The sequence below is a fragment of the Magallana gigas genome, chromosome 5 (genome assembly GCF_963853765.1).
Source record: "Magallana gigas chromosome 5, xbMagGiga1.1, whole genome shotgun sequence".
Taxonomy (NCBI): Eukaryota; Metazoa; Mollusca; class Bivalvia; order Ostreida; family Ostreidae; genus Magallana; species Magallana gigas.
In genome coordinates, this window is record NC_088857.1 from 43,867,849 (window position 1) to 43,892,950 (window position 25,102).

The following is a 25,102-nucleotide window of genomic DNA, read 5'->3' on the forward strand; positions in this document are numbered from 1 at the left end:
CAGCCGCGTATGAATATACACATCCTATGACTACTTTTTAAAACCCATCAGAAATTATATTTAGCAATGTGCAAAGTATTTTGAGACACGGAAAACAACTTTTTAATAAAATTTGAGAAATAACTATTCATTAATGTTTTGTTTGCTTATTTATATCAAATATACACACACCGTCTGCATGCATAAAGGTTGTATATTTCACTAAAATGGCAAATGGGACTGAGTAGGGGAATTTTAAGTTACAAAAGGACTTTCTCTTAATTCCAATAATGGACAACGAGTTTGATACAATTGATGATGAGTTTTGGGGACAACTTGTATGCAGTGAAATTATAGAGGATATTTCAAATAACATATCGAACCAAAGATCGTCCGTTTTCCAAAATTCGTTCTCAAACTGCCACATTCACTTTCACAAGAAGACTGGTCCATTGAAAAAGTGACAACTCCGCCGCAGACAAACTGTTAAAAATGTTGTATTAAAAGTTTATATTGTTGTTTATTGTTCAACGTTAATTCATATTCACTGATTAAAAAGTTTAAATTGAGTAGTGACTTGTGATTTTGTACTTTTCAGATTTAGTATATGGGGATTACTTTTTTATCGACCGAAATATCAGCAACATAAAAAAGCACAACGGACTGCACGAAGTGACGTCAGACTCATTCTACCATACATAGAACATTGGCTGTTTCTTTAGACTGACGTACTAATGTATATTAACAATGATTTAACTAAGTTTAATTACTTTTTATGATGAATTAAGTAATTAAATTAAAGAAAAATGCGGTAGCGGATTATGTATTTTTTCTGCAATGTCGCTACCTTCATACCCCGAATGAATCCCCAAAGAAAGCATTTTATTGTTTAAATTATTCAAATGCAACTGAAATATTAGGTGTTAATTTTGATCCTTGGGGAAAAGACGAAAATAAGCATAGCCTGATGTCGAATCCTATTATGTACTCAGATGCATAAAAAATTTGTTAAATAAATTAAAATAAATACTTAATTAAGAAGAACATAGAATTCTAGCAGCGGTTTGGTCAAGCTGAGATGTTTTTTCATTCACTTGGAATGTTTATTGTATTTTGGAAACCGCGGGGTAGTGTTGTTTTGTCTCATTTTATGTTAAGGAATATAAATTATAAGCTATTTATATTTGTCACGTGAAAATGATCCAAAGTGCCAGTAATGTATTACCGATTTTATTGCATTGACATCTATCTTAAAGGATGATACTACAATTTTGATCTGATTCAAATCGGTTTTACAATCTCAAGATTTTGAATAAAACAATCATAATAAGACGCGAAATTGACCATATGCTTTCTTAACATCCCCGCGTAACAACAGCCGAGATAAATTTCTTGCAAAAACAAAATCAATTTTTAAAGCCATAGGGGCATAGTCACGATTTTTGTCAAAAATTATTTATCTGATTTTAATATATACAATGCTTCAAAAAGGCATTTAATAAGGCAACCAAAATGTGAGTGTCTTTTGTTGAGTTATAAACGAGTTACAAAGCATGATATTCTTCGCTATGTAAACAAAGCGTTTGTTTACATTTTAAACGTTGAAGTAAAAATTTTAGTTTTAAACCTAAAGCGAATGTGTTAAACGTTAGGAACTCTTTATCTATGCTTAAAATAATAAAAAAAAATTAGACAAATAAGCTGAAAAAAGAATAAATCTATGAATGACTCTCAAATTTCATTTCAACATTAGAAATGTATATCTAAAGCATTGTAAATAATAAAAACATAAAAAAAGAATTTGACCAAAATCGTGACCATCCGTAACAAAAAGATAATACTGCGTTGGTTTGAATCCTTATGCCCAACGATGGTGCTTACAGTGCGATCAATGCTCAGGACAAAAACCAAGTCCTGGTATTGGTGCATCTGAACTCCAATTTAGCAAAATCGGTTTTCCAATAGTGAAAATTGCTATAGATATTTTGGGTCCCTCTCCAGCAACCCCAAATGCCAATGAATTATAATGGTTATTGGCGATTATTTCACTGAGTGGAAAGAGTATTTTGCTTTGCCAAATCACACTGCGTATATAATCGTAGATAAAAGGAATGATAAATCTTTTGTTTAAATATGGAGTTCCACGAGTAATACATACAGTTAAACGTCGGGAAATCGAATCTTTGCATTTTACGTCTCTTTGTAAAAATCTTAGAAAAGACTAGAACTACACCCTATCGACCCAAATCTAATGGTATGGTAGAGAGATTTAACAGAACTTTGCAAGATTTCTTCAGAGCGAACATCATTTACAATTGGCTATGAACAAAGAAATGGCAGCGAAGGCTTCAGTCATCAAAGTACCAAACAAGCTCTTCCATTCTCCTGGGGAAACCGATACCCATCTGCCTATAATTTAGAAAAACTACAACAAAAATGAGAAGATCAAGGGTACAACTCAACCCAAAAAATCAATGGAAGCGAGAAAATTGGCAGAGAAGAAAAAGAGAAATTGAAGTAAAAGAGAAACAGGAGGAACGTTTTACCGGAGGAAGAGTGCAATACAAATCAAAGAGATGAGGTACATGTAGTCAAAATTGACGAAGACGGTAGTGCTAAACTCCATTTTAGGAAGAATTACCATCCAAAGAAAGGAAGAACTTTTAATTACATACACTACACTCGAGAAAACTTTGAAAAATGGGGTTTTTCACCAATGTATCGACTCATTAATTCGTAAATCAATGATGGAAGCTTTTACGGGTCATTTTTGTGAATATTCATATGTAAGTTAATGCATTACCAGTATATGTTCTTAATTCTATAATTTTCTTTAAAGAAAAACTTATCATTGAAAATTGAACGATTATAATTTTGACATATCGACGGACGACAGCTTCTCATAGAACAAACCTATGCAAAATGAATTTATCGAATATACATATCATGATACGCCTTTGATTGCAATATTTCAAATATGTTATATATTGCCAGAAAAGGGAGTCTTCAGTCGGTAGAGTTGTTAAGATTCTGTACAGAAGGAAATGAAAGAAAGACAGAAAATAGAATGTTCCACTTCAGAGATTCTGTACAGAAGGAAATGAAAGAAAGACAGAAAATAGAATGTTCCTCTTCAGAGAGAGAGAGAGAGAGAGAGAGAGAGAGAGAGAGAGATTTTTGTTTCATATCCAAAACAACGAAATTAGATTGTTTTAAGTAATATTGGTAACATACAGAAATGTCGAAGAGACTAACAGGTGAAAGTTTAGACAGCGAAAAAAGCCTAGGCCCTCGAGATCTGAACAATTACATAAGTTTATAAAGCGAAAATCGAAAAAATATTATGACGTAATTGTGGAAAATTTGAGGTTTTCACCGGAGGGGACTATAGCTTTCCTCTGCGTCCGTCAGTCTGTCTGTCTGTCCCACTTCAGTTTTCCACACTTTTTTTCTTTATGCGTTTGAGGAATGTTATGAAATTTGCTGAACAGCTTCAAAATGTCAAACTACAGATCTAGTTCACATATTTGTAGCGTCTGGTTGACATATTTTCGAGAAAATTAATTTTTTATATTCCAATTTTTTAATGCTCGGGTTCGTTATCGGGTTCGGTGTGTATTGATTAAACAAGGAAAGTATGTAGTCAGTAATAATATCGTGTATTACTTGGACCATTCCTTTTATCGTTTCTAACAAACAAATAAGTTCTAAAAAATAGTTTCAAGCATTGTGTTGTAAATTTAATCGAAAGGGTTTTTTGTATAATTACAATAGGGTTCGTTATCGGGTAGGTCTGTTGATTCGGGGTACAGAAGAAATGATATTCGATATTCTGCATAACAGTCGATGTTTTCACAAATTTCTACAAACCGGTAGGGGACGTGTATTGCTTATGCAATACTCTCAGAATGCTTGTTATATATAAAGTAGACATCAGTTTAATATAACATTGACAACAAGCATAATTGATACTAGGAGACTGTTAGCATGGCCCAATAGATGATGCTGATGAAAATTAAAGCATGGTTTCATCATGTAGCCAGTTCTTATGGGGCCGAGATTATTAAAATATTTTTTATTACATCACTTGTCAGTATGTACTTGCACTTTCATTCCTGTAACATTTATGAAAAAGCAGAACTATTTATATTTACTTCAATTATTAAACGCACCACTTTAAATAAAAGAAGGTATAAATCTGCTAATAAAGAATACCGTTATCCTCAGGGCACCATCAAAGTAAGAGGGCTTCAACAACCACATATTGATAGATGCACCAAAGAGATACGCTTTCTCATTTCTGGTATCTCATAAGAATGCTTTCTGGAATATAACAAGAATATATATTTTAAACCAGTATGATGTACTTGAAAGTCGTACACAACTCCTATGTTACCGTGCCAAGTATAGAGAAAATGCCCAAAGTTATAAAATTTAGAGAAGAGTATATTGTTTCTTTATATCCTAGTTTTGAGGCTTACAAGTGCATGTGCTTTTTAGCATTGATTATAAGAAGCATATGAAAAGAGAAACTACTAGAGACAAAATGGGGAATATCAGGTTTGTCAGAGAGTATGAAAGGAGGCTGGATGTCTATCAAATTTCCCATAAATATGGCATAAAATTTGAAAAATAAACAATAAGTAAAGCCAAATTTCCAAATATTTTAAACTTTAAATTACTATTTTTTCTATATATATATATACACAGCTTTTTTCTAAAGCAAAAGCAGGTTTTTGTTTTTAATAAGGGATTTACTATAGTAAATATATTTTATTTAAATGAAGCATGTTACAGGAATTGGTGCATTATTTTATTTAAGTAAAGGAGGAAATTTTCTACAAGTTTAAACAACTGGACTTCCAATCTATTGAAAGTCCCCCAGTAATACTCCTAGGTACCTGAATTACTGATGGACATCATAAATAACTAGTGAGTCATTTGCTAGAACCCCCCTCCCCCCCTACTCTCGCTCTGAGGTAATCATGTCAAAGAATAACCTTGGGCATATTGCCCCAACAAATGATCCCGTTGAACCGCAAGAAAACATTAGAACTTGTAGAGATCGAGTAAAAAGTCAAGAATAAAAAAGCAAACTTTGTGATCTGTTCTGAACTGTTTGCGAAAAAGATAACCTGACTTGCAATGTAAAACGGGAAACTTTTCTCAACATATCACGATCAGCCACCTTCGACTTAAACATATGCAATAGATTACCAACCAGGTCCCTGAGCAGGAAAGACTCCGTTGTAGTGGCCCTCTGGGTCTGAGTATCAGTCTCCAAATACTTCGTTACGCATAACTATCCTCCCTGTGAGTGAAATTAAATTTCTTCCTGAAATGCACATTTGCTCTTTGAATAAAAGATCTCGATTATAAAGGTATATACTTCACTACATGTAAACACAATTAACCTGAACTATAACTTAGTGTAAGCACGCTCTGTTCAGGGACAATACTCAGTAGTCATTCACTCTTTGTCCCCCGAGACAGGTGCGATGCATAAAAAAATCATGCCAAGCAAAATCTGCTGGGTTTGCCTTTCCAGAACATCAATAGGAAATTGTACAATTGTAGGCGAAGTACTGCAATAATTAGTTTACAATAATTGTCCTGATTGAAAACTTTAAACACAAATTGCTTTTTAGACATCAAATCAAATATACCTCAGTATTAATAATCTCAATTTGTTTTTTAAATAATTAAAATTTATAGGCTTTGATACATATTCTTTAAAATGGCTTACTCTCATATTCTATGCTATATCCCATCACATACTTTTGCCAAACCACATGTAGTAAAGGGTGCTTAAATCTACTAACATTTAGTACCCCTGGAAGCCTTTTCTTAAGGCTGCTACCCTGAGCGGCTTGAACGTCCTCGGTCCCTGTAGGAACTGGCCCTTTCTCTGAACCTTCCTCGGAAGATTTTTGGAGCACTGAAAGATGAACTATAACCGGAAAGTAGTTGTTTGTTAATTTTTGATGCATCAGTTGTTTCTTTCATTCTCTTAGTAACATCTGATGGAATGAAAAAACGACAATAACAAACTGTGAACCATCTCAAAAATCCATAAAACAAAATACAAATTCAAAGCAGAGCAACACGGACCTCCAAATAGAGGTAGGATCGGGTGCCTAGAAGGAGTGAGTATCCTCTGATGACCGGTCACACCCGCCGTGAACTCTTTGTCGTAATCGGGAAAAAAAATCCCGGAAAAGTCCGTAGACAATTAGGTGATTAATTATGGTCCAACAATTAGTATGAAAAACGTCAGTCAGCATGCGACCCAGTGGAAGATTGTATTTGCTGACAAGGTCGTTGTATCGACCATATAATTCAAGAAAAGATGATGTCAAACGAGACTGTTGATAGTCCTGTTTTATCAACTTAATTGTCAGATGCTTGCTCCGCCTTAGAAACTGTTCATACGAAGAGCATGCCCTTGCGTATCGAATCAACTGAGAGACAAAAACACCAATGCAGGTGATGAAGGTATATTGCTACATTAAAAAGGAAAGTTGACCATAGAAAAATTAAAGTCATCGCGTTTATCATAAAGTTTTATTGTTAGGTTACATCAAAGTCCATTTACAGTAAAATATCCAAACATGATACATGACGCCAACTCTGTGGTATCTCTTATTTCAAGTTCACTGGGATATATCGAGTCGACGTAAGTATTGAAATAACAATTGTTATTGATAATACGTCGTTTACATTTTTCACGTACAAGTTTTTGAATAGTCTGCTTCATAAGAATACAGAAATAGATCTGCTAACAACGAGGCACAATTTATACCCATGGGAATTGTTGGAAGACTTGATTTCCATAGATCTTACATGTATCTATCAGAAACTCAAGCATCTTTTTAATGTCAACTTTTTAATGTCAACATTTTAACTGTTTAATGTCAACAACGGAAATAATGTTTTCTCCTCAATCAGAGTTGTTGAATTTTTTTTATGAACATATGAGCGCTGAAAGTATTTGCGTCCTACACTTAAAGGGGCATGGTCACGATTTTAGTCAAATTCTATTTTTCTGTTTTTATTATTTACAATGCTTTAGAAATGCATTTCCAATGACCAAATGAAATTGGAGAGTCAGTAGTGAAGTTATAAGCAAGATACAGGGCTCGCAATTATTTGTCACGTAAACAACGTTCGTGCCCTGTTTTTGTTTACATTACTTCAATATACCGGTAAAAGTTCTTTTTCTAGCTGATTTTTCCGTCTCTTGTTCATTTTAAGCATAAATAAACAGATGTTAACATTTACCACATTCATTTTCGGTCTAAAACTGGAGTTTTCACTTCAACATTCAAAATGTAAACAAAAGCTTTGTTCCATATTTTTGAATTTATAAGTGGCGTAAGTTATTTTTGCAGTTTTCTGGAACTTTTATTTCGTCAAGATCTTTCGTTAAACCTGCTCTCTGAGTGATGCCTATTTTTACGAACTTCCAAATTTTCCGAAACTAGGGTAAATTTTTTTGTCTCACCTTTAAAAACTTTGGGCATTGAAAATTCACTACTCTCGTCATCAGATATGACCTATGGGTCATTGCCTATAAAAGAAAAGATAGTTCTGGTCCATACAGTCTAAATCATCAGAAAGAAGTGCAGGGCGAGTGCTATTTTACGCCGTTGCAAGTAAATAAGTAGTGACTTGCCGAGGGCAGGTAGTATTTTTTGTACATAACCATCGACAACACTAAAAAAAAACCCCGTTACTTTTTGTACGAATTAACATTCAGTTACTTCTAATTTATTCACAAAAACGCTTTCTCAAGTTCCTAAAAAAAAAGGTCAGGCGCAGTTAACAAATAACTAAATAAAAATAACCGTGTATTTATGATATGTGGCGCGATTATGTCTAGTAGAGCTTGACAATGGAGAAGTTTATTAAAAACGAAGAGGAAAAGTATAAAACACGATAGCAAATTGTCCAGTAAGCTTATTTGGCAACTGGTTTATACATAATACTTTTAAGAACCCTTATATATCCCAAAAGAATTCACCTACTTATTACCCAAATACAAGTGAAATATTATTTCTGTGATCATATTTGTACAATTAAAGGATATCTCCCAAAATTATGTAATTTTTCTGCCAATGAAGCTTAACTTGTATTTGGGTATGTAGATGTATATTGTAACAAATAGATTATTAACATTATTCTCTGGTATTTCTTTGGCAGGCAAAACAAAAACACATTGAGTTCATTTATATTCTTTTATTATCATCAATGAAAAACAAAATCATTGAATAAACAAGCAATCATTTTAAGCATATCATGTTAAGTATATATATATGCAGTAAAAATACACATAAACCATCTTATAAAAAGTCATACCACTATAAGTTTGCACAGCACTAAGTTGTCTCACAATCACTTAAGTTGATAAACATGCACAGACTTAATTGAGAACAATCACGTCCATTCACTTGGTGGTAGGCCCATACAGAGAAGCACATGCTCGCAGAGCTGATCTTGGAAACCATCAGAGATATCACTCTGTTGTTATAGTCTTCCCACGCCTTGGATAACTTGCCATTTAGCTTGCTGTACCTCTTCCTGTTGATCCTCTCCATCTTTCCTTCTGACAGTAGTCTGGCAATCAATGGAATGTTCTTTGCTTCACCATAAAGTTCCACAAGGAGAAGGTAGAACGGAACTTTACCCGAGCGATTAACTCTGTTATTGAACCGGTTGTGCCACCCTTCAAGGTCGTTGTTTGTACGGACTGAAAGCATGAACACAGACCAATTCTTGACGGGGAAGGTTGGGTTACGGATCCACTGACACCATACATACTCCAATAAGGAATCTAGCTGGTCGTTGTTAGCTTTTCTGTCAAGGTGGTGAAATGTTTCCTCGACATGCTCCGGTGGCAGGAAAGGCAAGGCAAGGACCTGTCTGATGAATGAAAAGACAACTCTTCGTTCATTGTACGCTCTCTGAAACAAATATTGAAGATAAATAAGTGAGGATTTTTCATGATGTAAAATTTTTCTGTACATAAACATGCAAATGTCAAAGATAATTTAGTGAGGATTTTTCATTATACTTTATATCTTTCTACATAAACCTGCAAATATCAAAGATATTGAAGTTTTTTTTCTTTCTTTATATACTGCAAACAAAAGTTTCGATAAATTTAATGCAGTAGGATTTAATTACCTGCAAACCCAATTCCTGGACCTTTCGATACACGGCTTGTGTCCAATAGAAAACGCATCCTTGGATAGTATAGGCGGGGAAGCGGTCCCGCAGGGCCCTCCACAGAGCAGCTTCGAAATACACTACAAATGACTGAAGTTTGATCTGGTCTAGAAGCAGGTGGTCAACTGTCCTCAAAACCTAAAATTTACAATGATCAGTATATAATTTCATTGTTCGAAAAAAATTGAAACCTTCCAATTTTTTTTAAGCAATCACTTTTATCACTAACATCAATTATTATACCTCATAATAATCAGCCTTTCTCTTGCTGGACATGAAACAGTACATTAGGGGGACTTGCTTCATGTGAGTCCCACTTCTGATAAAGGAGTTGATGGTAAATAGTTGAACCCAGGGACGGTTCACTACTCTAAATGTGGCGTCCATATACCAAGTCTTTGCGTTTCCCAGCAGCTCCAACTGGTGATCTGTGTATAACAGAAGATGTCGATGTCCAGAGGCATCCACATCAATGGAGTTAAATTCGGGCATGTTTTCTTGCATGAAGCTGTTGTCAAGCTGAAGTAGAATAAAAATGTCTTTGTTAATAAATATTCCACAATAACACAATGAAAGATAATATATATATATATATATATATATATATATATATATATATATATATATATAATGTTTTAATTGATTAATTGATCATTGTTGGCCGGCTTTGGTAGACTGGCTGGTGGTGCATTATTAATAATGATATTTTTTGAATATTTACCACAACTATTTATTTTTGGATTATTTACCACAACTATTTATTTTTATAATTAAACACACACACACACACACACACACACACACACACACACACACACATATATATATATATATATATATATATATATATATATATATATATATATATATATATATGTTAAATTGAATTCAGCTTACCTGACCACTCAGAATCAAGATTAGAGATAACAGGAAGTTTGGTTAAAAATTTTGAATGTATCAGTGCCATGAGGGGCAGTTAAGAGTGCATGTAATATTCACCGCAGAAAATGTTGTTTTCCATTAATTTAGCATTGAAAGATGATATCATTTAACTCGGTGCAAACTAATTTGCAAAAGTATTCATTTCAATGGTGTTTCAATGGACTTTCACTGAGTTTTCAATGTGTTTTAACTGGAAACTGGAAATTAATGGTTTTTCTTGGTAGACAATATATAATGCCATATTATGTGAAATCTTGGTAACTGGAAAAGCAATGGGGTTTCAATGGTCAGAAATAAACTGCAGAAATAATGGAAGTTCAATGGCATTCTTTTCTGTAAGGGGAGGGCTTTCAAAAAAAGACAGAATACTTTGAGATCTAAATGACCGGTGAAATACTTATATAAATCATAACTCCTGCTGATGAATTATTTATATCAGCATGCCGCTTTTGAATAAATTGATCTTGTAATCTCTGTTTAACTGCCGTTGAAACCCATTTTTGGTTAACAATATTTAAAAACTGACTATGCCAAACATTTGATATTAACCAGTCATGAGTTAAAAATATGAGAAATACAATCAATCCAATTAATGGACAGTACAAGAGTATATCTTTGTATAAAAAAGAATAGATTCAGATATGAAAACAAAATGATTAGTTAACTTGAAAGAAAAAAATTGAGATCTTTTAAATCATTAGTGATTTTTTCATAATGAAATTTATTGATATCTTTTTTATGATGATAAAAAATAAAAATAACAAATGCATTAATTGGCTTCCTGTTTGAATTATTAAGAAATGTAAGAGACAGAAATATTTTTCCTATAAAAGATTTTTTTAAACACAAAATTTCAACAGTTTTAAGGTCAAGATCTAGTTAAATGATTTCAGAGTCTTTTTGGTGCTAAAGATCCATTGTGATGTTGTAATATACATGTACATGTACACATCTCTCTTTGTATTTGTAGACTCTGATACAATAATAAAATAATTCCAAATTCAAATAATATTCTGTTTTAATTTTTAAATTCAGTTAACCTGTAAGCACCATTCATTTACTAGATCTTGACCTTACAGGGGCATGGTCATGATTTTGGTCAAAAATTATTTTTCCAACTTTAAGGTTTACAATGCTTAAGTAAGGCGTATTTAATATACAACCAACATTTGAGTGTCATTTGTTGAGTTATAAGCGAGTTACAGAGCTTACAATTCTTTGCTATGTATACAACATTTTGAATGATGAAGATGAATGATGAAAATTACATATTTAGACCCAAAATAATCTGTTAAACGTTAGGAACTGTTTATTTATGCTTAAAATGAATATTAAGAAGATAGGCAAATCAGTTTGAAAAAGATTTTTACTGGTATATTTAAGATGTGTAAACAAAAACAGGGCACGAGCCTTGTTTACATGACAAAGAGTTGTGAGTCCTATATCTTGCTTATAATTCTACGATTGACTCTCAAAACTCATTTGATCATTAGAAATGCATTCCTAAAGCATTGTAAATAATAAAAACAAAAAAATAAATTTGACCAAAATCGTGACCATGCCCCTTTAAAGATGTATAGTAACACTCATGTATAAAATACTTTCTTAAACTAAACTTAACTAAACCAAAGCTTGGAGTGAATTACCACAAGATCTATAAAGATAACTGTAATTCAGTTGCCTCATTTAAATTAAAGCTTAACAGAAATTTTCCAAAGAGAAATGTATCTAAGCAATTTCAGTAACTTAAATGCATGCACTTATACAAAGATTTCTGAAATGAAGACGCATCTTACTAGACCATGTATTGTGGTAATCATATGATTGAAGATACTGAACACTCTTTTATTTCATGTAATAAGTAACTTTGACTTAATGTTTTGTATTTTTTACTAACCTGACATGGCCTGTCTTCCTTTGGAGACCCGTCTCTTCATGGTTTACTTCCAAAGTGAGGTGTGAAACCCTCATTGTATTACTAGAGGATCTCTTCATTATCTTCTCCTAATTAGCACCTATCTAGAGAGGGAGCAGGATACGGTGGGCGTGTTGTTTTAACAATTTAATTCATGTCATACACAAAATAAATGAAAGTCTTTACCGTTTCTGTGATCTGCAATTAGAAAATTAAATATAGAAAATAATATGTGACAAAATAATTTGATATTTAAAAAATAACAAATAATGCATAAGATGCAGATTATACTCCTTAAAATTTTGAAGTTTTAAATAATAAAATGTAAATTATAATTAACTTAGACAAATGTATGCTGGTGCCTAAACCATTATTCATTTAAAAGATAAAATGAAAATTATAATTATCAAAGATGAAAGTTAAAATAAGGGAGTACCAGTATACCCAATAAATAATAAAAAAGAAGAAATAGCTAGTTCATACTGAATTCTTTTTATTGGCTGAATGGGCCATGGCCGTTTAAGTGAGGGAGGCGAGGCATCAATATATAGCCTTGTATGGCATCCCTAAAAATGCAAAAATGGTGAACCCTGGGAACAGATGTTCACAATTACATACTGTCAAGATAAGCACATATTAGTTATAACCAAGTCCAATGATACTACTGGTAAGCCTAAAAGCCGCATCCACACTTTGAGGCGTCTCAGACTTTGGTGAAGAAGATGCGAAAAACGGCCATGACGATGGGATTGATGAAGACAGTACATTTACTCAGCAAGATCAAAAGCAACACAACCTGTAAATACAACAAATCTAACAGCAGAAAAGGTGTAACAAAATCACAACTTATATGAAACATTTTATATTCAATAACCGAAAATGCTACTTAAAGAGGGTGGGGGGGGGGGGGGGGGGGTTAAAATCTTCTGCTTTGACTGATGATGTAAATGCGTACTATAATGACGTCAGCAATTCATGATGTTCTCACTAATTTTCGCGCGTAAAGTCATTAAGCTCAAATTACGAAATTTTATTAAAAAAAGGAAAAATATTGTCCGTTCACTTTGATAAATGGATTTAACCTTAAATGGTGAAATCCTATTATCAAAGATGAAAGTTAAAATAAGGGAGTACCAGTATACCCAATAAATAATAAAAAAGAAGAAATAGCTAGTTCATACTAAATTCTTTTTATTGGCTGAATGGGCTATGGCCGTTTAAGTGAGGGAGCCGAGGCATCAATATATAGCCTTGTATGGCATCCCTAAAAATGCAAAAATGGTGAACCCTGGGAACAGATGTTCACAATTACATACTGTCAAGATAAGCACATATTAGTTATAACCAAGTCCAATGATACTACTGGTAAGCCTAAAAGCCGCCACGAGACTATGCCAAATGCTATGGCATAGTCTGCGCCACCAGTAGTAAAAAATAAATAAATAAATAAACGCCCCCATCTCTACAGAAAAATGAACTTTAGATAAAATTAAAAAGGTAATCAGCAAAAAGTTAACGAGTGATCAAATATTGATCACTGTCAGATACATAACAGAAGTGCATCATAGGCAAGATCATTGTCTGCCAATATCAAACTGACTGGGTATATAAGTGCAAATAAGTCAGGAGCAATAATATAATCAATGCAGCCACTACAAATTTGTGACTGAAACTATGACCCGTTAACTAGTCATAGCACAGCCATGGCCCAAACTCTCCCAATTTTGGTGACACTTTTTCAGTGGGTTTTGTAATGAAGGTCTGCAAACCTTGTTGGAGGCGGTACAAGAAAAATTGGTTACCAAGTTCAGAGAGATGAACTCCGTCAGGGGCAAACAAGTGCGGACAATCAATCTGAATTTCTGGATATCGAATATATTTCCCCCCTGTGCGGATTAAGGCGGTTGCAACAAAACTGTTTAACCGTTTTCTGACCATATCCATTGCTTCTTGGTCAACACCGCCTCGCCAGTGCTGGCGGGGGAGTATCTGTGACCAAACCAAAACAGTGTCGGGCAACAGCTTGGCCAAACTGACCAAGGTGTTGTTGATTTTTAGTCTTAAATCAACAGATTTCTCACCTTTATCACCCGGTATGTTATTGCCCCCACAGTGCAATACGAGGAAATTGGGTGGGTCCTCTACTTTTAGTAAACACTTGATTTTCGGCAGAATTTCCCCCCATTTCATTCCACCCTTACCCTGCCAGAAAATTGTCGCCCGATGCCTTTCTAGCTCGAGGTGAGTTTGAAATATTGAATGCCTTGTCTGACAAAAGGCTCTCTTAATAATGGACGAACCCACAATCCAAATTCTAGTATCTACAAATACAAAATTAATTGAACGAGAAAATATACACACATATTACGTATTCCACAATAGTATGTTAGTTTATGTCTAGATATGACATACAGCAGCTACCATTGTAACCCTGTTGTGAAATAAATAAAAACAGGGGAGCGTGACAATAACAAACTAAATTGTATAACACCTTAAATGCACAATATAAATGCTAGCAAAATGCTTACCTTCTGATGTACCTATACATGCAACGAGATTTCCAACGCCCATTGCCCGCAATATCCTTTTGACTCATTCCACTAGCCCATGCGTTGGAAGCTGCTCCAATGCGGAAAGAATGAGTCTTATACATTTTGGTGTCCAAACCTAGCATTCTAATAGCCTTATTAAATACCGATTCTGCTTGATATCTGGTCACTGGATAGCCAGACAAATGAGTGAAAAAGGCTCCGGGGGAATTTGGTCTTAAAGTTGCATATTTATTTAGATGTTGGATAGGGCAGATTGGGCTAGAGGGCACTAAAGTGATTGTGGCACCCTTTCCCCCTTGATCAGTTTTGGAGTGTCTTAAGGTTATAATGACTGAATTGCTGGTTGATAACCGAACATCACCTACTTGTATTGCATGACCAGGTTTTACTTTTGAATCCTGTACTAGCTCCCCTATTCTAAAATATCTAAAAAATGCTGTGCAAAAAAGTGCACTGAATAAAATTGATTCATAGTTTGATAGGCAAACCTGAGGAAGAATAGAAATTAGACCTTGAAGGATGCGGATGGTTATGGGTTTGCGATTGTCAACTCTTGTGTTCATACGACTAAATCCGACCAATACTTTTTGTAATATAAATGATTTTGTTGTATCCAGAAAACCCCGGATTCTGCAAAAATATGATATTCCTGCAATATATGCTTTGACTGTGCTTGATGAGAATTGTTTAAATGAGAGATACGCTACAAAATGGATCAAGTCATTAGGGTTTGGTGGCCAAGTTTGATTACGTTCATAAGCATGGCAAAATAAATTAAACTGATGAACTGCTGTCATGTATAATTTCTTTGTGTTTTCAGACAAGGAACAACTTAGCAATTCTTGTGCTCGATATTGTAGATGAGTCTGAGGAATGAGTCTGGAACAGTCGATGGGAGCTGGTCGGCTTCTGGAAATACATGTCTGAATCTGTTCCACTGCAGACGAGAGAGAGAATCAGCTTTAACGTTTTGAACTCCTATAATATGCTGCCCTTTAAATTGAATATTATGCACAAGTCCCTTCAGGACTAACAATCTTAAGAGAATCATGACTCTGGGTGATTTGGATGTTTTAGTATTTAAAATGGTAACAAGTGCTTTATTATCTGTGTGAAGAATTACTCTCTTTCCCACCAGCTCCTTACCCCAAATAGAGAATGACATTGCTATGGGAACCAATTCTAAAAATGTGATGTCCCTAAATATGCATGCTTCTTTCCAGGATTCAGGCCATGTTAAAAAGGCCAAATGAGTTCCAAAAATAGCCCCACAACCTAGGTTTTCAGAACTAGCACTGTCTGTGAATAATTCTAAATGAAAATCATTGGCCCAGTCTACCTGCTTATAAGAATTTATACCATTAAATGACTCCAGGAATACAAGCCACATATGTATATCTTGCTTCATTTCCAAAGAAACTCTACGTTTGTGATAAGGCTTGCTAAGCCCGGCTGTGGTATCATACAAGCGCCTTACGAATGCTCGGCCTGCTGGAATGGCTCTAATGCAGAAATTAAGTAGGCCAGTTAGTGATTGGATTTCACTAAGGGTAACCTTTTTACGGTAAAGAAAATAGTTCAGTTGATGGCGTAATTGACCCAATTTGTCTAAGGGAATACTAACCGTCTCTGCAACTGTATCGATTTCGAGTCCTAAAAACACTTATTTTGTTGTAGGACCCAAGGTTTTGTCATGGGCTAGTGGAACCCCTAATTCATCACAAAGACTGGTAAATTTTGACACTAGATAATGGCATTCCTGAGTCCCAGAAAGACCAGCTAGTAGAAAATCATCAAGGTAGTGCACTACGTTATAAGATTGACACAGAGTTTTTAATACCCATTCCAGAAAGGAAGCAAACTTTTCAAATTCAGCACAACTTACTGAACACCCAAATGGCATACACTTGTCAATATAAATGTAATCATTTATCTTGTAACCCAGCAGCTGAAAATCAGATGGATGAACCGGAAGTAAGCGAAAAGCACTCTTGACGTCCAAACGAACCATTAACGCACCTGAACCTAACTTTTCTAACATTTCAAGGGCTTCTTCAAATGGGGTATATCTAACTGAACAATGCTTGTGATCAATATAATCATTCACACTATCACCAGCTGGGTGAGACAAATGATGAATTATGCGGAAAGTACCATCCTTCTTTGGCACCATACCTATCGGGGAAAGTCTAAGGTTATGAAGTGGGGAGTAAGGGAAAGGTCCAGCAACCCTGCCCATATTTATTTCTTTGTTAACCAATTGTATGGCTTCTGTGGTAAGTAACTTTAGAGACTTAAGGTTGTTACAGTTGTATAGCCGTCTAGGACCTTCATAACATAATTTAAAACCAAATTGAAACCCCTCTAGTAATTCGAGGGCATTTTCCCTAATAGGGTATTTTGCCAAATATTTGGATAATGCTGGGACTTTAATGGGAGTGCAAGCAACGTTACTGACGTCTGGCATGCAAGGGAAGGGGGGTTCTGTTACTGTTTGTGGCTGGTTTGACTGTTGACTGAGGACGCCAGGTTGATTGGAAGTTTCCAGATCTAAAATTCAAGGAATTTCGAGTAGTGTTTCTACACATTGTGTATGGGTGGGGCTGTGAGCATGATATACACAAATGGCTATAAAGACAATTTTGCCTTGAACATGCGCCCCTGTAATTAAAATTATAGCATTTCAGAGGCTGGGGTTGGTTTACCAAATGCTGTGGGGAAGGTGCGTTGTTGTACATGTAAAGCAGCCATAGCTCCTGATCCACTATAGCAAATGACATTGAAGGATTGCACTCTTTCTTAAGTCTGAATTGGATGTCATAATCGCGCCACCCCAAACCATTGACCAGATTTGCCCCAAGCCGTATTGTGTGAATATATTTAAACAGGCCTGAAGTTTCTGTGGGATGAGCCAAAGCAAAGATGGATGCATAAACAAGGAAAGCATCCGTCCAGACCTGAATATCAGTGATGGGTCTTAATTTGGATTTAGCAGATAGAGCCAAGCTGCCATTTTGAAGTGAGAAATACTTTGTATCATCATTTGGGTCAGTTTCGGTTTTATTGTTAATCAAAGATGCCAAATTAACATATTCCCCATTAGCAATTTTAATTTTGACATTGTTGAGTACATTATGTCCCAGTTCATTATCGTAACTGGCTACACGTGCATTCGAAAGTTCAGAACCAGACTGAGATGTACCTTCTTCCTGCGACTGAGGACTCCCTCTGTCTTTTAAGATGGTGGATATCCGCTCCGCCAGGTCTTGCAGTTGGTGAGGAGGTAGCGGCTCCACAGGGGGAGTTTCCTGTGCACCAAGTGTGTAAGAAGGACCAGGGATGGACTGGGGCAGTTCAAGTACCAGATTCATCTGAACTTCAGGATAATCAGTAGTCGAAGGGGCTGAAGGAGGCTCTAGGAGAGGCGGTTGCTTCCCTGCTCGTTTCCAAGGTTGATAGGGTTGGCTCTCGCTGCTCTGTGTTTTTCTCTTCGGCATTTCGTTAAAATCTTCTGCTTTGACTGATGATGTAAATGCGTACTATAATGACGTCAGCAATTCATGATGTTCTCACTAATTTTCGCGCGTAAAGTCATTAAGCTCAAATTACGAAATTTTATTAAAAAAGGAAAAATATTGTCTGTTCACTTTGATAAATGGATTTAACCTTAAATGGTGAAATCCTATTAACTTAGAAAAATGTAGGCTGGTGCCTAAACATCTTGGAGCCTAAGCGTCTTATCAATGAAGGGCCTAAACATCTTGGGGCCTAAAAGTCTTGCTACCCCGAATTTCGACTGTGTTTATCTTTTGTTTACCTCTCGTACGCTCTCGCGAGAAATGTGCGCTTTTTCGTTTGTATACTATTCTACGGAAGACTAGCGATCCATTGAACGAGTGTCTTTAAAAATGCACTTCAAACAGGTAAAAAATTAGTTTATAAAAATTCACATAAAAAATTCCCTTTATTTAATTATACATTTTTTATATTACATGTACATTTTACATTTTTAATAATACATTTTTACCGGCCATTTTGACGTCTTCGAGAAAGACTGATTCTGATTGGACCATCAGGAATATCAACCAATGAAATTGAGTTGAACATTTTCTACCACAATGGCCGGTCTGGCCAGAAGTTGATGTGGCTGCAGAATAAAAGTTCAGTTGGAGAGTATTTAATGAATATTATCGGAATTTAAGGATGTAAGTAGCGTGCGTTTGATGTGAGATTTTAAAAGATTAGTGCGAATGTTTCTCGACTTGTTGCAATACTGCTGTTGTCATAGGCAAAATCCCATCGTGAGCCTTGGACCGGTAAATGTCCGAGTAAAAATAAACTGCCGACTTCGAGAGAATAATGACGTATATCTCCGCTATTTAAAGACCCATCAACTTGAAATTCGGCATGAGTGTATCTTAGACATTACTTTTCTGAAAGATACATGCATATTGCAAGTGTTTTAAAAAACAATTGATTTATTAGGCTTTTGAAGCGAGCTGGTAGTTTTTTATCTGGGTCAGAGTTCGACCCCTTTCTTTATTTATGATTACATTGAAATTAATGTTAAAACGGGCTTGGCCCCTGTGATTTTTACTATTATTTTAATCCCCGCTTTACGAATAAAAAAACGCAATGTCATACCCTCTGATGCTTTGTCTATTTCGACGATGTTATAGTTTACGGAAATTTTTTTCAGAAACTCCAACGAATCTAAGATCAGTTTTTGAGCAATTTAAATAGACAAAATTAAAACTTAAACCTAAGAAATGTTTTTTGTTTCATAGACAAACTGCCATATTTTTAGGTACGCTGTCTCTGCAAATTCATCCTATGCGAACAAAGAATTACACCCCGATCAAGGAATCGAATGGCCAGTACACGAAAATATTTCGGGTGTTTAAAGTTTTGTGGGACTCGCTCTGTATTATCCTAAATTAATATACAATTTCTCGCAAATTGCTTACCCTTTGACAAGATTGACCCAAACGAACAGACATTTTGAATGGACAGAGAAAAAACAAAAATGCTTTCATTACCCTAAAAAGACTGTCGACAGAGTATCCTGACCGGTATTAACATACCCTGACACAAAAGACACCGATGCTAGCGCGTTAGGTGTAGGCGCAGTATTGTCACGGATACAAAACGATCGAAAGACAGTGATAGCTTACGAAAGCGAAACGTTGTCAAAATCTCAACCCAAATATTGTCAAACATATCGCGAACTTCTTGCTGTTGTCCTCTTTATTAAGATTTTCGAACATTGCTTAGATGGGTGACATTTCCTCCTTGGCACCGATCAATCGTCTCTGCCTTTGTTAAAAAACACTTTATAGAACCGGAGGGTATGCTAGCTTGATGGCTTTTTTCCTCTAGAGACATACGATTTTGACTTTAAAGATCGGAAAGGTACTCTGCATGGAAATACAGATGGGTTGTCTAGACGGCCTTTGCGTCGATGTAAAAGTATGGATTGTACCCAGTGCTACGATACGATGCCAAATGACAAAGGCAATAACAGAGAAGTCAGACAGGCAAAACAGTGCCTACAGCAATACCAGCGAAACAGTATCTGCAACAGAAACAGGAAACCAAAAGCGATCTTAAACTGGTAAGTTCAAATTGGTTGGGTAGTAATGTAGATATTGATATTTACCAATCGGAGGATAGAGCAACTAAGGCAATACATCATGCTTACTTCCGGAGATTGTCCTACAGTAGTTACTTCAGACAAAGAATTGGATATTCTTTTGAAACAATGGACTTTACTTAAAGTTAAAAAAACCTCCTTTACTGTGTAAAAACGATGATAAGTACACCACTTCACAATTAACCGTTCAAAATCAACTAGAATAGAGACCATAAATCAAATACATAATAGTAGAAAGCCTTTAAGAAAATCCAGTCGCGATTTTGGTCTACGGATGTTCGTACATGGTGTCAAAACTGAATGTTTTGCCAGAAACGGAAACCAGGTCCAGGAATCGGAAAATCCCACAATAAGACAGGTCGACGTCTCAGCGCCGTTAGATACTAATGCTTTTGACTTCATTGGTCCTTTGCCAGTTACAGAAAACGGGAACCTGTACATTATGGTCGTTTGGTGATTAATTTAGTAAATGGACTGAGACATACGGATTGCTTATGCATTCTGCTTAAAATTGTCACTATTAAACTTGAAATTTAAATGTTGGTACGATATACCTACGCGTATACATACAGACCAAAGACTCGAATTTAAATCGCGTTTATTTTTCAATTATGCCGCTTATTAGAAAACTACACTTTACAAACCTCAAGTGGATTACATGATTGAGAGGTTTAACCGAATCTTACAACAAATGCTAGCAATGTTTGTAAACGATTATCAGGATTTTCAATCAAAATCAGGATGATTGGGATGATCATCTTCCCTATTGAACATCAGCCTATTGAACGTCCGTCCAAGACTGTAAGAAGTGCACTCCAAACTGCATAATGTTGGCAAGGGAAACTCCGTTACCAGTTGATGTAATGGTCGCAGAATCACTAATCAGTATAAATAAACCCGCTTGCCATGCAATCTTCTTTTTATTATGTTATTTTGTTCATGGACATTTAAGTTTTAAAAAACAAAACGTTTTTACGATACAAATGTCAAGAGTTCGCGATTGAATTTAGTTCCCCCGATCTTCGTTGGTACCTCCTTCCGGCAAAAGAAGAGTTATGGGTTAGGCAGGAATAGTCCACATTATATTACTAGTGAATTTTCAGAAATTTCATGTTAAATAAAGCATGAACAGGAAGATTATTAGTGATTTTTCAGAAATTACATATTAAATAAAGCTTGAGGAAAATTGATCATGTAGACCATTAAATAGAAGTTAGTACAGAGGAGAGGGAGGAACATTATGATGTTCCTAAAAATAAAAAATAATGACATTAATATATGCATCAGATTTTATTTTTGTTTTAGGAAGAGAGGGGTGTATTTAAACTTGATTATTTCAAATGTTAATAATTAATTTTTACTATTGTTTTATCACAGTATAGATTTTAAGGACTTTGCCCTAGATCTTCTTAATGTAGTTAATGATCAAGAGATGGATTTCCACGAATACACTCCTGTTTTCCGACCACCAGCTACAAGCTTAAGTGGCCACGTGTTTGAAGTTCATCTATGGATATTAAAACCCCCCAGCGTTTTTCTTCTACTCGGACACGTCTTGTTCGACAGACGTATGTCCCCCAGCTCTCGTCTTTCCCACTAAGGCGAAGTACCAACGACATTGGTCAGAAAACCACCTCCCTGAAGTTGTCCCTTACTCTTGTCCGGTATATCTCTGCAAAATAGATTGCCGTCAAAGGTACGATATGAAGGTTCATCTTCTCCGTGTTTCAAACACTGCCAATGGACTAGTGGGAAGCATTTTTTTCCAAGAGTCAGAGAATACTCGGCCTAATAGATCCTATATCAACCCTGGCTGGCATGTTTATTTTCTACGGTAGGACCAGCTCAACTGCGGACAAGGATGTTCCTCAAATGTCGTTGATAGAGGTATCATTGGAATCACCAGCGAAGAGAGGCCTCACAGTTTCTGCGTCCTATTGTAGACCACGGCCGCACTAAATCCAATACATTAAATTAGTGAGATTAAATCCAGAAATATATAAACAGGGTAACATCGCTTATATCAGTTTCTAAAAAACACCCCGTTTTCTTTAGTACATGCTGTCACTGCACGATCGGCTATAATGTGTTGTTTGCGTATGTGTGATGTTACAGTGAGACACAGGAGAATTTTTCACGATGATCGAAAATTTCTGAAACACCAATGATTTCAATTTATTTTGTTTCGTCTTTCAATGGATATTCCGTTATCATGATACTAACTTGTACTTAACCTATGATGCTTCCATTGCCCCTATGTTAAAGGCACTTGTAGATAAATCAGTATAACCTTTACACATTGCAGTTATCCCATATGGGATAACTGCATACCATCAAAATAAAAAACACAGAAAATGAACCAACCTTTATTTCGTTTTGAAAGAAGATTCAAGTACAACTAGTACACATACAAAAAAAATAAATAAATAACACACATCTTTTGGAGCTGATAAACTCATTTGCCATCAGTGATGCAAGAGTTGAGGGCCCTACAGGGTAAAGTTAAAAGTAAAGTTGCAATTTGAGTAAGATTTGTTGCCTGAACTTGATGAAGGAACAGAAACATTTTCTTTGTTTGAAGAAGGAATGGGCACACTGTCGCATGAAGGAGTAACTGTTGCAAGGTTAAATAAATTGCTATCGGTTTCAGTTTCAGTTTTCATTTTTTTCGATGGAGGATTTAAAATGTTGCTCACGTCCTTCAGTTGCTCTTTGGATTCTCTCTTATTTAATGACTCCATTTACGCTTCGGAAACCCGTTCTGTGCATAATCATTTGCTCATCTAATCCACTTTGATATAAACTAGTGGCACACGTGCGTTTTCCTGATTGGTTGGTAAAATTGCCTTCCAATCCAGCTTTTTCACACATACTCTTCATCAGATTCTCAAGCTTGTTCATACCAACATTCCGTTTGGAAAATTTCAGAACTCCTGCTATAGGTCGCGTGTAAAATTTCCCCTCACCAATAATCCCCAGGTAAGTAGAGTATAAGCGTTGCAGGCTCCGGTCAATGTCTTCATCTGTGAAGTAATGCTTTATGTTCTTGTATTCTACTTTGCGATGTTTGAGACCGCCTTTGAATGTTCTGTTGGAACGACCAATAAACTGAACGAAGGGACCAACTTCATCCTCACCCATGGTAAATTGAGAGACTTCCAAGTCATGTGTTCATCTCGTCCTCGCAGGCCAAAAAGCTTACAGTCGTAAAAGAAACCCCATGGAGTAGAGATTCGCTTGTAGAATACCCAATAACTTCAGACATCCATAGCTTTTCCTCCTGTTCCTTACTAATGGGATCCGCCTGACGAATTTCTGATCCATAACCTAGAAATAAAGTAAAATAAATGGGTGCATTTTATAGTAGAACAAGAATAGAATTCCAGGGTCCCCCGCCGGTCAAGCAGTATACTAGTATCGAGTCTATCGACCAAGGCTGATTTTCAAACTTGACCAAGGTATTAGTGGTATAAACATTTGGTATAAATTTAATGAAAATCCGTCAAAATTTGTAGGCATGAGAGCGCTTACAAGGTCAACTTTTGGATAAAACGGAGTCATTATTGTGGTCAAAGTCCCATAACTCCAACAAAAAGTATCGACCAATGCTGATTTTTTAACTTGACCAAGGTATTAGTGGTATAAACATTTGGTATAAATTTAATGAAAATCCGTCAAAATTTGTAGGCATGAGAGCGCTTACAAGGTCAATTTTTGGATAAAACGGAGTCATTATTGTGGTCAAAGTCCCATTACTCCAACAAAAAGTATTGACCAATGCTAATTTTCGAACTTGACCAAGGTATTAGTGGTATAAACATTTGGTATAAATTTAATGAAAATCCGTCAAAATTTGTAGGCATGAGAGCGCTTACAAGGTCAATTTTTGGATAAAACGGAGTCATTATTGTGGTCAAAGTCCCATACCTCCAACAAAAAGTATCGACCAATGCTGATTTTCGAACTTGACCAAGGTAATAGTAGTATAAACATTTGGTATACATTTAATGAAAATCCGTCAAAATTTGTAGGCATGAGAGCGCTTACAAAAAAGTGTGACGGACGGACACACGGACCCACGGACGGACGCCCGGCATTTCTATGTCCCCGCACCGCGTTGCAGCGGGGGACAACAAAAATTATTTATATGGCTGCTTTAAAAAACAGACACCTTGCAAAGGCAAAGAAAGGTAGGGGACTAAAACAGCTGCACAACACATTATTTACTATTAAGAGCTAAAAAGAGGATACCTTGGATTTACATGCGCGGATATAGAGACAGTCTTGTAAAAAAATGGGGGGGGGGGGGGGTATTTAGGACCTCTCCAGAAAAAACTCAAAGTTTCTTATATTCAGTTATATTACCGAAACCTTGACTCCCCCCCCCCCCCCCCCCCGCAAAAATTATGGATCCGCGACCGAATTATTAACGTTATGCATTGCTAAAGATAAAAGTGGGGGGGGGGGTATAATTAAAGGTTATCCTAATACTCAGATAATGGCACGTCCGTAATGAAACCTATGGATAAAAATGATCACTTACCTTTAGCAGTCAGCAGTTTTGTTGGTGTTCCCTTGCTCACGCATGCCTCGTAGAATCCCAGTAATAAGCAAATACAGAGACTTTCGGGGACAAAATCCGCGTTTAACTTCCTAACTTCCACAATGAATCGTGTAAGCCAGTGGGTTAACATCTTCCACGGTAAACACTGCAAGCTCAGGGATAACTTCGCCATTTTCTTTTCGGGATTTTCGCTACTCGTCGAACACCTTCATGGCCCATGATGTGCTCTTCTTTGTGTTTGGTGGAATTGCGTCTGAAATAAGTTTATT

At 35.8% G+C, this 25,102-nt stretch overlaps 1 protein-coding gene and 1 long non-coding RNA gene across 2 annotated transcripts; both read right to left on the bottom strand.

Moving 5' to 3' along the window:
* Window positions 1-8,206: 8,206 nt before the first annotated feature.
* On the bottom strand, window positions 8,207-12,265 carry LOC105317334 (uncharacterized). The gene is made up of 4 exons (XM_066085986.1): window positions 12,047-12,265; window positions 9,451-9,726; window positions 9,166-9,345; window positions 8,207-8,942 (listed from the first exon to the last, which is right to left on the bottom strand). Exons 2-4 carry the CDS (start codon window positions 9,709-9,711, stop codon window positions 8,358-8,360), a joined length of 1,026 nt encoding a protein of 341 aa, XP_065942058.1. The 5' UTR covers window positions 9,712-9,726; window positions 12,047-12,265; the 3' UTR covers window positions 8,207-8,357.
* A 1,793-nt stretch (window positions 12,266-14,058) lies between these two features.
* On the bottom strand, window positions 14,059-17,967 carry LOC136275765 (uncharacterized). The gene is made up of 2 exons (XR_010714265.1): window positions 17,819-17,967; window positions 14,059-14,385 (listed from the first exon to the last, which is right to left on the bottom strand). It is a non-coding gene; the product is annotated as an uncharacterized lncRNA (long non-coding RNA).
* Window positions 17,968-25,102: the final 7,135 nt, after the last annotated feature.

Coding starts and splice junctions, on each gene's coding strand:
- LOC105317334 (XM_066085986.1), bottom strand. CDS start 9,711: ATGCAAGAAAACATGCCCGAATTTAACTCCATTGATGTGGATGCCTCT. Junction 9,346..9,450: donor GAAAGGCTGATTATTATGAG/GTATAATAATTG, acceptor TGTAAATTTTAG/GTTTTGAGGACAGTTGACCA. Junction 8,943..9,165: donor TCCAGGAATTGGGTTTGCAG/GTAATTAAATCC, acceptor TATTTGTTTCAG/AGAGCGTACAATGAACGAAG.